Source organism: Sceloporus undulatus, chromosome 1, assembly GCF_019175285.1.
Source record: "Sceloporus undulatus isolate JIND9_A2432 ecotype Alabama chromosome 1, SceUnd_v1.1, whole genome shotgun sequence".
Classification (NCBI taxonomy): Eukaryota; Metazoa; Chordata; class Lepidosauria; order Squamata; family Phrynosomatidae; genus Sceloporus; species Sceloporus undulatus.
Window position 1 is genome coordinate 80,496,379 of NC_056522.1, and position 14,664 is coordinate 80,511,042.

Genomic DNA, 14,664 nt, shown 5'->3' on the forward strand with positions numbered 1-14,664 from the left:
AAAGATATCATCTCTGGCATACCATCTTTACTAAGGGCTGAAACAACAAGCAGGCATCTAGCTAACATCTGCAATTGTTTTTTCCCCTCCCATTTGATTTGTAACATCTTGCCAGGTAAAGAAGCCCATGGAGCTTCGAAAGCTTGCAACAAGTATATTGTGCATTTCAGGTGGCCAATAAAGGTATCACTGATAGATTTTTGTTTGTATTTGTTAAATGGCCAACACAGCTACCCCTGCATGTTTTTTACTTGGAAAAGTTATTATTTGGACCACAACGACCCAAATCCCCCAAGGTTCTGGGAGCTATAGTCCAAACAAATAACTTTACTTAGTTCTGGTCACAACCTTTCATTCCACACATATGAACCAAAATCAGTACTGTATAAGTATTTTAAAACAATATGTGCACCTCATCATTGCCTCTCTCCCCTGCCCAATTTGCCAGTGGCTGGTACAGACTCATAACCCAGGTCACAGAACAAAGGAAAGGAAAAGAAAGGGAAAAAAATCTTTAACACAGTGTCCTTTTTCAAACAACCCCAAAGGCAAATACCTTGCTTTGTTTTTTTTCACCTGCAAATGATATTTTTAGAAACTAGGTAAGGACTTCCAAAAAAATCTCCATGGCACCTACAGTGCTCCATTATTAGAGAATAAACATATATCTTCAAGTATATTATAGCTTTTGTCTTTCTTTGCCATTTGCTATTGAAGTACAAAGTGGTGTGGGGGGGTTATGTTCCTTACTTTAAAAGGAACAGCATGATATAAGGCAATCTATAAAATAATGAAAGAAAGAAAAAAAGAAGGGCAGTCTTTTAAAATCCTTCTCTCGGCTTACATTAGCTACTTTTTGCGGCAAACACAGAAAAACCATCACAACAAGCCAAAAGCTACATTTCCCAACAGAACACAGAATAGCTCCCATCTTTTGCTTGCCCTGAAAAACCAGCACGATGTTGAGTCAAAGAAAACAAATCCCAAACCAAAAGAGCCCCACCCTATCCCCATTAATGTTCGAAGCTGAAGCCCTTCTTAGGGCATTTGGAGACTTTTTTTTTCCAGTTGCACTTCCTTCTTCACTTCCAGATTCCTTTGCATGCTTCTCCCAGGCCACTTCCTGTGATGGCCCTTATGAGAAAGATTTGTTACGTTCCCCCCCCCCACTCTTTCTGGTCTTCTTTTCTTTCTTTTTTTTTCATTTGAGGCGTTGAGTCACATTAGCCAGAGCTACTGCAAAGGCTTGCACCGCAGAAAATGGATACTGAAAGTCCAAAATGTAAGCGTTGCCATCAATCCTCCCAAACTGCATGACCTGAAGGACAAAGTAGTGGGAGGAGGAAAAGGAAAAAGAAGCGGACAAAGATGAATAAATAAGGACTGAAAAAGTGACTAAGTAGAAAGTGTGCCATTAAAAGATGAAAATTGTACAATCTCTTGCCTCATACTGAGAATTAACATTTCATTTAGTACGTGGTACAATAGAGTCAGTAGGGCTGAAACGAGAAAAGGGCAGGGTGACCAGACATCATCCTTTTCGAGGACATTTCAACTCCCTGTCCAGGCAGAATTCCAAAATGTCCTCCATTTTGAGCATGATTAAGAAGTCCATTGACTAACACCATGTTTGTTGTTTCCCTTTGAGAAATTCATCTGCTTGGCAGCCTCTAATTGCGGCACATAGGGGGGATGTGTAGTATAGATTCTTCTGAAGTTTGTTTTTCCTAGGAGCAGCAGCAGACAAGAGTTGCCCCCAAAGCTTGGGGCACATTTGTTTCTTGGAACAGCAAACATGTTAGGCAATGGGATATTTGAGGACACAATACAAAGCGATCTTTCCTTAATTTCATCACAATGGACAAACAACAGGAATAATTTAAATATAGATTCAGTCATGAGTTTGTTGCTATTAAAGTACAAGCCTCTGTCTTGCTCAAAGTTCTATAAATGTATTGCAAGCCAACAAGGCATTTTAACAAAGGTAAGTTCATAAAAAAAAATAAGGTTAAGTATATGTAATATAGCTGTAAATAAACCATATGAAATGAATGTATATTAGTGTTTTAGCTTTCATTTTGTAATGTTCTACATTTTGCAGTGCCTTGTCCTCCTCTGCAGTTATGACATTTACTCACCCTGGAAATAGGATGTTTTCCGAAAAGGGAAGGGGAGGGCAAAGCAATTTGAGAGAGAGAATTCAAGAAACTATGGTGTGTCAGCACAACAGGAATAGCAGATTCAAACCTAAGAGTTCTGCTTGTCCTTGATTATTTGGGAATCAGTTGGACAAAACATGATTGCAATCTTAAAATTATTTATGAGTGTCATATGCTAATTGGGGGTCATTTGGCCAGGGAGACTTTAAAAATCTCACAAAACAGCAGAAGTAGCCTTCTTCTTGTGCTCAGAAGGTACCTAGAAGTGTGTAAACATACTGGAATGCCTGCAAGATCACTCACGTCTATTCCAGGTGACCATTCTGGAATAAGTGAGACATCCTGGTTCTGTTCACCTAACCTGAAAACATCATGGTACATCATTACTTAATTTAGAGAGCATTCTTGATCCCTTCTTTTATTTAACTTGTGTTCTGCTCTTCCTTTAGAAAACCTAAACTGTTGGTGATAAGATCTGCCTGCATGGGGCTTTTTGTCTCTCATGAACAGATGAGAACTGGAGCTGGGGAAAAGTATTCTTTGGACTACAACCCCCTGAATCCCACAACCACCATGGCTATGGAAGCTGTAGTTCAAATAATGTAAATAACATTGAAGCCTACTGAGAAGCAACACAGACAAGGGTCCTAAGAGCCCACATGGCTAGTGGGGTTGAGGCTGGCAAATGTTCTATCATTTTATGTAGGGGGATGCGGGGTACAAATAAATTATTGTTGTTGTTGTTGTTGTTATTATTATTATTATTATTATTATTATTATTATCTCTGAGTCACACAACATAATTGCTGCTACCAGAGGGAGACTGCCATAGTTGTAATTCAAACCAATCTAAATCTCATTTCTTATTTGGTTTTTCCAGGGGCAAGCTAAGCCAAAAGAGATAGACTGAGATGTGCAGCAGGAAGGTTTCTGCTATCTTCTCAACCTACATCCCAGATCATTTACTATCTCCCTTCCTGCTCAGCTTACCTCAAAGAAAAGTAGAATAAACAAACAAACAATTAGAACAGCAGCAGGAAGAAGATTCTTCATTTCACTGATCCACTCAGGTCTCCATTCATACCTACTTTCAAGCAGTGTCAAGGGTTCTGGATCATGGACATAGCAAGGATTTTGGGAAGGGGGGGGACCCAGACTAAGTGCCATCATTATAATGGGGCTTGGGTGCAGCAGTGTGGCGACACACACCATTCATTGTATCTAATGGAACGGGGGATCCAGAACACCCCTCCCCCCCTCCGGCTACATCCCTGTCTGGATGGGACAGAGGGTGAAACAAGACTGATAGTTGGAATGCCTAAATCTAACTAGTAGAAATTAAAGTCAGCTTTTCTTTCTTTTTTTGGCAAAATGCTATGTACTTCTGTTTATACGTCTTAGCTATTCATATGCAGCATCTCCTTTGAAGATTTAAAAACAAATGAGCAAGACTTCCAGTTCATATATTCTTTCATCATTTTCTGAATATATTTTACTGTTTTCTGCTTTAGACATTAGGCACACTTTAGATAGCCAATCACTAGTTTGGTTGATTCTTGTGCATGATTAAGTACAGTCTCAGGACCTAAAGACTCTTTTGCCCACTGCATTCTTTTGCTAGTAAATGCCATACACAAATGTGAGCACAACATCACCCTACAGACCATGACGTTTTCATACTCCTAGTTACATGGCCCTACATGTCTGCACACACTGGGTCATCACACATAATCAGCTGAAGCTTCCCTAAGGAGCACAAAATGATAAGCAGCTCTTCTCCATAGCTTTCCTTCCAGAATGGAACACATTTGGGTTTATCTATCCAAACCTTTTCTGCTTCTGAAAAGTTCTATTATCACAAAAGGGAACCACTTTTCAATATGTGGGCTGCTTTGAGTCCCAGCTTTGAGGAAAAGGCACTGAGAGACACACAAATATCACACAAGAAATCTATGTCTAAGACACATTTACACTCATTAATTTATTTGATTTATAGTCCACTTTTCTCCCAAAACAGGACTCAAAATGACTAGTTAATTATACCTAGGAGTCTAGGCAAGAGTGGGAAACTGATGGTCCTCCAGATGTTGTTAGTCTCCAACTCTCAGCTGCTCTAGTTAACATGGCCTATGGCTAGGAATGATGGGTCCCACATCATGTGGAGGGCCACAGGTCCCCACAGATGGGCTAAGGGATCCAAATCATCTGCACCAGGCCTTACATAGACCACTATTTTACAGCAAGGCAGAAAAACATGTCTGCCATTTTAAAAGAAGTCACAGTAAACTAAACTTGATATTTGTGAAGGCCTAACATGAGAAAATAACATATCAAGGCCTAACACAATGAAATGTCTTCAGTTTCTTACTTGTTCTCCTACCTGTCTCCCTTCCAGCTCAATCTGGAAGTTTTTTGCTGATTCTTGGGTCACTCTCCCTCCAAAGTCCAGCTGATAGACTTGTGTTGCCTCATTCCACAAGGGCTGCTTGTTAGCCATCACATACACAAAGCCCTGGCTGCCCAGTCGTCCATCTTCTTTTTCATTTGCTTTTCGGCATTTAAATTCATCAAGCTCACTGGCTGTCCTCAAGTTCCTTTTCGTTTTCCACCCCTTTTTACTGCCCTGGCTCTGATTCATCAGTTCATCCCCACTAATAAATAGTTCAGGCTCACTTTCTGAGCTGTCCTGAAATTCATTCATCTTGTTCAGTTTTTTTGACTTCAGCTGGTCCTTCTGACTTTTGACTTTCTTCTTCTCCCTGCCCAGCCTAGGGCTGGATATCAGCGAGTTGAAGTCAGTCAGTGTTGTCCTGGCCTCCTTTTTGACTTTCCCCTCTGTGATAGCCTGCATATTTCCCTCATCTGCACGGCTATCCAAGCGCTTCCGGTTCTTCTTCCCAAATTTGTCTGTCCGTTGAGGGATGGGGCTCTCTGTCAATGAGAGTACTTCCTGGAAGTTGTCTGCTGTCTCCGCCATTGCATCTGAGCCCACATGACCCGGAGGATCTGCTGGGGGTGGAGACATAACTGGTTTCTCCACGACCAGCAGGGCCTTGGGGGGGAGAGTGCTTTGGGCACTCTGCGCAGCAGGTGGGCATGTGCTGTAGGGATTCCATGGGTGCAAGGCCATCGGTGGCAGCTGTAAACTCGAGCAAGTGCTGTTTCCAGGGTACATGGGAGGCAAAGGACAATAGGAGAGGTTGGAGGGATAACCTGGCTGAAGCACAACTGTTGGCTCCTGTTGTGCAATTTGAGGAGGGGCCAGACTTTCTTTGGGAGAACAGGGCACCTGCATTCCCTGAAGAGGTGGGGGTGGGGGAGGAGGGATACCATAGGTCCCTGGGTAGGGTGCTCCAACCCCATAATTCATCTGGAAAGTGGCAGTGGGACTGGTTGGAGACTTGGGAGAAACAAATGGTGCCCGTGAGATATCCAGATGTTGAGTTTGGCCAATAACTAAAGGGGTGGGTTTAACAGGATGAGGCAAAGTATGTGCTGTCCTTTCTTGAGGAACCCATATCTCCTCACTCACCATAGGTTCCCACTGATAGGGAGGTGGTCTTTTCACACCAATGGTAGGCTCTGCCATGGCTACCGGAATATGACGTATTGATTTCTCTATAGGGCAGTGCTGAGAAAGAGCCTCATCCTCCATGAAGGCAGAGTTCACATAATCTGTCCGTTCACGAGAGTTATCTGGTGGACCCAATAAACTGTATGAGGACTGGGAAGCCAAAGGTGAAGTACTGACTGAATGTGCAATGACAGAGCTGTGTTGAGAGCTGTTCCCTGTTGTTACATCTGGCCTTGTGTTGCCAATGCCAGATGTGTTGTTGTTACTGTTGACACTGGTGATGTTCCCATTCCCAATATTAGCAGCACTGCCACTGCTCCCGCCATTGCTGTTGCCATTGCTGCTGCACTGACTGCAGGTGTATAGTGCTGTTGGCACCCTCTGTTGGTACTGGGCGGCCACAACATTGCTCTTTAGTTTGGGTGGGAGCTGCAAGGTGGCTCTCTGGTTGTCAACCATTTGAGCCATTTTCAGTGCTGCCTCCCTGCTATTCCTCCGCAGAGTGGCATGGATGATGCTGTTATCTAGCCTCTGCGTGATGCCACGGCCTTGAGACAGCTGGGCAGCAATCTCTGGGTAAGGAGGTGGATCCCCAGTGGGAATGGAGTAGCGTGGAACCGTAAGCCTATTCAAGGTAGCACTGGTACAAGGTTGCTGAATCTTCTTCTCTGACGAAGTAATCCTTAGAGTAGCAGAGCTGCCAGGTCCTGGCAGAGTGTAAGTGTTCTGGGAACACAACATGCGCGTCCGAGGCCGACACACCTCCTCAACATTCCCACTACTGTCAAAAGTGGTTATTCTCTCATAGCCTAGAGGGGTCTGATAATGTCCTGCTGGATAAAGCGGGAAGTCTCCTTTTTTCAAGCAGAGGTCTACCGGAGGTTGTTGAGGTACAGGAGGAGGTGGTGGTGCTGTAGTAGGAGCTGCTGGTATGGTGCCTGGGTATGGGGGAGGGGGGTTCATTTTGTTCATCTGGATTTCTTGAGCAGTGCTGAAGACAGGCACTTCTCCTTCAGCCACCTGTGGAACTGGACGCAATGTTTTTGCCTTCTGTAGGTGTTCATGATCTCTGTCCCCATCTCTGTGTTCCATCATGGTCATCTGGATTGCACCCTGAGGAGGCAGGGGTAACTGAGGTGGTGTCTGGATGATGCGCCCCATTTCTACTCCTCCAAAGATCACCTGGCCTGGGTTGGAGTACCTGCTTGGGATTGGGTAGTGTATTCCATTATCATTCATGTGGTCTGGTGCCGCCACAGCTGTTGTCTGGTTTGCAAGGACATCCAATTGTACATTCTGATTGGCCAACAAAGACTGGACCAGCCCTATGCTCTGAGTCGGGGACATTGCTTGTGCTGAACTGTGAATAGGAGCAATTGGGATGTTTACGGTGCATGGTGGGTTGTTCTCAGGAACTCCAGATGCTCCAGTCACTATGACCAAAAACACATAGTATGTTAAAGTTTGCAATGGGATATTGTGTTACCTTTGAGACTAACTGAGAGAAAGAAGTTTGCAGCATAAGCTTTCACAGACTGAGTCTACTTCATGCAGATGCAGACTCATCAGATGTATAATAGTATTATATATTATACAGATTGTAAGCCCGAGGGCAGGGAACCGTCTAACTAAAAAGATTGCATGTACAGCACTGTGTAAATTTATAGCGCTTCATAAATAAAGGTTAATAATAATAATAAAAAGTGTATTATTTAATATTATGACAGAATTAATCTAAAGTTTTTTGTTCATGAGAGACATCATTCATCCATCAATTTGTTTATGTTTTAAAAATCCCTGAGTGATTTGTTAATCCCCCATTTAGCAAATATTATTTTGCTTTGGCCAGTGCATTTATTAGATGGTTTCCCTGTTAAACACAGGAAGCAAATCATGAACTAGGCCTGGGAACATACACTCTTTCTGCTAAGCCCCTTTAGTTCTGCAAATCCCCCTTCCTCCCTGCTCATGGCTCTCTCCCCAAGTTTCCAATCTTGGTTTAAGAGAAAGCCCAGTTAGTGTCAGCATTAGTAAACTTTGGAGCTAATTGTGTGATTATAAAAAAGAGCTTCTGTATAAGTAAACTTTAACCAACACACCCTGGTTAGCTTTTTAAAAAAATTCAGATTAAATATCAATAGCAAGTACATTTTTATACCGCTTATCAGTGCACTTAAGCACTCCCTAAGTGGTTTACAATGTGTAAGCTAATTGCCCCCCAACAAGCTGGGTACTCATTTTAGTGACCTTGGAAGGATGCCAGGCTGAGTCAATCCTAGAGCCCCTGGCTGGTGGTTTGTGAGTGAGTGGCTGCAGTACTGACATTTAACCATTGCGCCACCAGGACTCCTAAAATTACCTATGTGTATGAGGTATATATGAAACATAAATGAATTTTGTGTTTAAATTTGGTTCCCATCTCTAAGATATCTCATTATATACATATATGCAAATGCAAATATTCCAAAATTCAAAACACTTATAGTCTCAAGCATTTCAGGAGCATAAGGGAGATTCAACCTGTAATGAGCGCCCCTATTTCACTTAAAGCACTGCTTAATATTATACTCAATTTGTCCCTCAGTCAGAGCAAGCAGGCCCTGGAAACTTCCAGACATGCAAGAAGAATCCAAGACAGCTCCTATAATAGCATGAGGACTACCTAAAGGTTGTATCCTCCTTGCCTTTCCAAAATGTTACTTGACACAAAGAAAGACATTTAGATTTCCTGCATGGCAGGGGGTTGGACTGGATGGCCCTTGCAGTTTCTTCCAACTCTATGATTCTACATGTTTGTGGAAGATCTCTGTGCTATGTCAGCTCCTGATGATGTAATTGGAAGTATAAGGCCCACAGGCCCTTTGAGCCCAATGTTCAAATCTAAGGCAGCACAATGGAGGCAAAAAAAGAGCAGGCTACTAAACTGCCCCCTCCCCTAGTCACTACCACAGCTTTCAAACATTTAAAATAATATTATATCTTGGTCTTTTTATTGTAAAATGGACCAAATTGTACTTTTGGGATTGAACTATACATTAGTACCCTAAAGAGTCCAGATCCCATCTGCTCTTGGAATTTAAGCAAGGTCAGCCTTGGTTAATACTTAGATGGGAGCCAGCCAATGAATACTGGGTGCTGTAGGTTACATTTCAGAGGAAGAAACTGGCAAAACCACATCTGAGTAATCCCTTGCCTAAGAAAACCCTTTGAAATTCAAGAGGTGACTGTAAGTCGATAGGCAATTTGAAGACACACACACACACACTGAACTATATGTATGTAATTGTACATAGCTGTATGTAATTATATGTCTCACCTGGCAAATCATCTTCATCTTCACTAAAAACATTTGGGTTGAAAACAGGCAGGTTTATATAGTCCATGGAAATCTTACGTACTTCTGGAAGATATATTGTCATTTGCCTGGGCTGGAGATGCAGCAAGCTGGTTTTATAGATAACTACAGGAAGGGTGCATGAAAAAGAAAGTATTTGTAAGAGAAATATATATATATATATATATGCATTGTTATTCCAGCATACTCTAGGAAAGAGTATTCAACAGATGGGGATGTACTTTCTATTTAGGTGTTTTGTCACTACTGAAAGAACCAAAACAAATGAGAATACCGTATATACTCAACTGTAAGTAGATCTCATGTGTAAATTGAGGGCAGGTTTTGTGGCCAAAATTATGGATTTTGATATGGCCAAGGATAAGTTGAGGGTAAAATTTAGGGGTATGTAACAAAGGATCTAAGGATGAAGCAAAGGAAAACAATACCAGAGAACTTGCAAAATTGCATGGTTCTTAACTGTTTGTATTCACACTGAAGGATGGATGGATGAAAGAGTAGAGAGGGGTTAGTGCTTCCAGGAGAGCCTACACTCTTGCATTTCATCAAGGGATGGTTTCTATTTTTATGAAAGTTAAAGTACAGGACTTACATTGACCTGTGGATAAGTCAGTGTTTTGGGGGTCAATTTTCTGACTAAAGTTTTAGACTTATACATGAGTATGTACAGTGGGCACAGGCAATTTGTGGCTCTTTAGATATTGGGTGCTGCAGTCCAAAAACACTGGGAGGATTCCAGGTTGACCACCTCAGTTCTAGAAAAAAGAGAATGGTCTATAAGGGTGCATTTACATTGTTAAAATAATGTAGTTTGACACTGTTTTAAGTGCTGTAGCTCCATCCTATGGAATCCTGAGATTTGTAGTTTTACAATGTCTTTAGCCTTCTCTGCCAAAAAGTGCTGGTGTCTCACAAATCTACAAATCCCAGGATTCTGTAAGATGGAGCCATGGAGGTTAAAGTGGTGACAAACTGGATTATTTCTACAATGTAGATGCACCATCAGTTCTAATGCAGAAGCAGAAAAAGTTGGGATCAGGCCAGTGTCTGGATGAGACTGCTTGGGAAGCCCACATATAAAGAAGGACAGGCTACTAGTATGACCACAAAAGAGAAGACAATCAAGTACAAACTATTAATAGGACTGCATATATTATTTATAGCTTGACATTATAGTTACAAATCAAATGTAATATGTTTAAAAAGAAAAAAACAGATGCAGTTTATCTTTAAAAATATGTCTAATATGCAATATGTTTAAAAAGCAAAAACAGATGCAGTCTGTCCTTAATAATGGTAATATAGTACTGTCATTCTGTTTGCTGGAGCAAAGGAATTTCACCCTTTATCTAGAAGAAAAAATTTTCTAGATAAAGCTCTCATAGCTAGACACAGTATCTTTTAAATCACCTATTCTAGAGAGCTGCTAACACAAATAGCTCATAAAACTGTTCTTGGCTACTGACAGTGTGGCGGGATTAAAAGGAAGATGGCTGTTCTAAATTTCATCTTAAAAGTATTTTCTTTGCTATTTGTTTGCTTGATGGATATCACAGGTGACAGTTTTTCCTCCCGAGATGAGAAGTATTTGTCCCATTTGAAACCAACCAATCAATGGATGAGGTGGAAAAGAGAATGCATGCTTGTGGAAAGAAAAATATTCTTGCTGCTGTGTTTTAGTGCAATGACCCACAGGGCACAAGGTACAGCCAACTTCAAGACATTGGTCCAGAAAATGATACGAAGGCACAGCAAGTCATGGTTCTACTGCTGAAGTTAGTCCTGTAGGCCAGATGGAAGACTGCCTGTGAACTAGATCTATGGATATAGTTGGTTGTGTGTGCAAAATAAAAGCACTGACCCTCCAAATAAGAATTCTGTCTCCCAATGAAATTTTCCTTCAACTCTCAAATTTCTATCATTGCAGACATTGAAAATTGTTCACACATTTGCTGTGTTTGCATATCCTTGGTATCTTTGTTTGCCTCCTTTCCTTTGGATGCCTAGACAGTATTTCTGTTATAAATTTGGAGAATGAAGGACAATATTAGGGGTTGGGTAGACATTTTACTCTCACACACAACCCTTTGCTATACCTCTCATTATATGTAAGTCTTTGTGGGGTTTTTTAGAGGAAGAGTAGAATATAAGTGTAATTCATTATCAAGCATCATTAAATTTTAAATGAATTAATAATCAACAATTTTTGAAGAGGCAATGCACTGTAATGCCACCAAATAACCTTCACAGATTTAGATGAGTCATATTCCAGGGCATCCATAAGATTATTTATCTTGCAAAACTGCATTAAAAATCTGCTCATCCAAACTTCATCACACAAACCATGGCTATGGGAGTTGTTCCTTATTCCTAAGACATTTCAATGGGACTCTATGTAACCATGTTGAGTAAAAAAAATCAATTCAAAAATAGGTTTTTAAAATCCTCAGTCTGCAATGCTCTGGACACAGTTATTGGGGGGGGGGGGTACCAAATTCAATTTGGATTTGCCAATAAGTCTGCAAAGTTTGTGCTGGCTGAGTACTTATGGCTTGCTATATATTAGGAGTAGATACTGGGTGTTAACTATTGCTAACAAAATGTGTGTGCTTGTTTCAGGTTACCAAGGAACTGAAATGAAGAAAATTCAGAATTTTTACCTGCCCCAAGATTGGTTGGAAGGAAAGCAGCCAAACCTACAATTTTGAATTTGGTTCCCCAGATGTTTGATGTGACCTGAGCAAGGTAGTTGTGCTGCAAAGAAAAGATGAAACAAAATATCCACTAGCATTGTGTAAGGTTTTTAGTTTGTTCATATACATTATTTTAGCAATATTTCTCCCAGCCCTTGTTATCACTATTATAATCCCCATACCGAAGATGCTGACACTGAGGAAGTGTTTTGATTCAATGCATGATGGAGGTGAGATATGAACAAGTGTGAAGTCCACAATTAAAATGTTGGTCTATGTTATGTAAATGGCCATCTTCCATGCTGATACATCTTTCATGTTAAGGACTATTTTAGAAATGCTCATAGGTAATTTACCTGAGTGATATCTTCCAAAGGAAATTCCCGGCGAGTTAGACTTGGTGAACCTATGGAGGGCTTTCTGATGGGGAGCCGAGGAGATCTTGATATCTCCTGAGCAGCTCGTGATAATTTGGGAGATTTACGAGCTTCTATATTAATTCTGCATAGAATACCAAAATAAGGAATAGTCAGGCAACCGCAAATAAATATTGTCTGCCTCTAAAATTGAATGTGGAGGATTATAAGTGGTTGTGGTTAAGATGATAACAGGCTTCTAGTGGAGAGTTTGCTGCAAGACATCATTCTTCCCCCCTGGTCCAGAATTCTTCAGATGTGTTGCCTAACTTTTTCCAGAGCTAGGAAAAGTTATTTTTTGGCCTGCAACCCAGAATCCACTGTCCAGAATGGCTAGTAGCCAGGCTGGGGGGGGGGGGTGGTCATGGAACTTTCATCCAAAAGAGTAACTTCCTCAAGCTGTGCTCTTTCCTATGTAGTTGTTTTTCTTTTAACATGCTGCATGTATATACAAGTGTACCTTTTATTTGTCCCTTATAAATGGAATAGTAACCTTCTTTTTCTTTTTAGAGTACAAAATTGCTATTAGGGTTAGCAGGGAAGGGGATTCTGGCAGCATTACAAGGAAATATCCAGCTAGTGGCTTCTGCTTCATTCTTGCAAGCTGGCTTTTTTTTTCCAGAACTTGACAATGGTAAGTAGTGCATGTTAGTACTAAATGCAGCATTAGAGCACTCAAATAGGCTCTGCTATTACAAAGAATTTCTACCTGTTCTTCCCCATGCATACCAAAGGCAAACACAATTCTGAGTAGGTGCTGCATGACATCTTACTTTTGGGTATTGCTTAACAGTGAAGCCTGGGCATACCTAACACAGGAGGTTTAACTGACTTTTTATACTAGAAAAACAAAGTTGTATTTTAATAATTAGCAAATGGCTTGTAGATACAGAACCTGACAAATACCCTGTGCTGTTATATACATCACCAAACATCTGAAACTGTCCACAGTTAGAAACAGGACTCTAGTACTTGGTCTCTATCCTGTTCTATATGCACAGGAGCTTTGTTTCAGCTTGATGAACCTTCCATTACAAATATGGGAGCTATTTCTTGACTATTCCTGTGGCATATCATAGAGGAGAATTCCAAGGGCCTTATAATATTTTGCACTGAGAGACTAAAATTTCTTCAGGAGTTCATTTTCTATGCACCATGTAAAATGTTCCCATTTTTTCTAACCCTATAGGATACCCTCTTGGCATAATAAAAACTTCAAAGACCCAGAGATAAGAAAGATGGAGTTTTTAAAAGGCTAAAGTGATTACCTGGGAAGTTTGGGTGATTTGCTAGCTCGAGTGATTTTGGGAGACTTTTTGGCAGCCCAGTCATCACTCAGTTCAATATCACTGGAATCAGAGCAGTTGCAGCTGTCAATCACAGTGGAAATCAAACTGTTTCCATAGATTTCATCTATCAGCACAGGCCCCACAAAGAAAGAAAGAAAGAAAGAAAGAAAGAAAGAAAGAAAGGATCATTTCAGAAACCAGATCCCAATTACAACTGTCAATCATCTCTTAAGATATTTTACAAGCACTAGCTGAGATATCTCTGTAGCAATGAACACTTGGAATCCTTTGAAACTTATGCAGAATCAGCAACAGCCTGAAATCAAGTGAATGGTGCTCAATTATGCTAGCTGACAGATATATCTCCAAAACCAAGGGGAAAATATGTCCACAGCTAATTAGACTCTTTCTTCCCTCACCAAGACATAGAATATTATAACACACTACAGATGGCACATTTGAAATATAGCTTCTGCCTCCAGTCTAATTCAAAATGGTTGAAAAGATGAAAAAGAAAGTAGTGTGGCCATCAATTCTTTGGTGGATAGACCAGAGCAGATCTAGAGGCATTATTCCTTTTTGCATATGAAGATCACTTCCTCCTCAAATAAAATTAACCATCTTTCTACAAGAAATCATTGTCCACGCTGAAATCCATGTGGATCTCTGCATCAAATTGTCCAGATCTGAAATCTAGAAATACACCTCAGTAACCTGCTAAAAAACTTTGTACCTGCTTTTCCATCTGTTTTAGGATCCATAATGACAAACTCAGGTCGCAGTTTGCTAATCCTCCGTCCTTTCAAGATAGGCACCAGACCTCCCAAGTATTCCAAGTACAATGTATAGCAAGGCCCTCCAACCTCTGGATCATCTTCTGTCCTCTTCATTGTACAGTGAAGCCTTTCATTGCCGGATGTTGGGTAGCTAACAAAATCTCTCATGTTATTAGGGTCTGGGATAGGAGGCTGGGTTAAAATACAAAAGGGTGTAAAATGTGATTCACAGAAATAGTTCTCCTGCCACCCAGCACCATTACAGTTACAGTCACTGAAAGTCAATCCATTATTATTCTGAACCTTAAATATATTAAAAACTATCAACTGTTTAAACAATTGATATGAAGTATCATCTAGAGCTATGCTACACACCAGGGGTAGGCAACCTGCGGCCTGCGG

At 40.9% G+C, this 14,664-nt stretch overlaps 1 protein-coding gene across 5 annotated transcripts in view; it reads right to left on the reverse strand.

Annotated features, from left to right (window-relative positions):
• Nucleotides 1-209: 209 nt before the first annotated feature.
• Nucleotides 210-14,664, reverse strand: part of TULP4 (TUB like protein 4) — a 128,424-nt gene continuing 113,969 nt past the window's right edge. For all 5 annotated transcript variants that reach the window (XM_042440470.1, XM_042440489.1, XM_042440462.1 and 2 more), the window contains 7 exons: nucleotides 14,220-14,454; nucleotides 13,466-13,610; nucleotides 12,138-12,282; nucleotides 11,749-11,842; nucleotides 9,050-9,193; nucleotides 4,540-7,166; nucleotides 210-1,318 (listed from right to left, as the gene is read on the reverse strand). In XM_042440470.1, coding sequence (XP_042296404.1) covers nucleotides 1,202-1,318; nucleotides 4,540-7,166; nucleotides 9,050-9,193; nucleotides 11,749-11,842; nucleotides 12,138-12,282; nucleotides 13,466-13,610; nucleotides 14,220-14,454 — 3,507 coding nt within the window. In that variant the 3' untranslated portion in view covers nucleotides 210-1,201. The remainder of the gene's footprint in view (nucleotides 1,319-4,539; nucleotides 7,167-9,049; nucleotides 9,194-11,748; nucleotides 11,843-12,137; nucleotides 12,283-13,465; nucleotides 13,611-14,219; nucleotides 14,455-14,664) is intronic.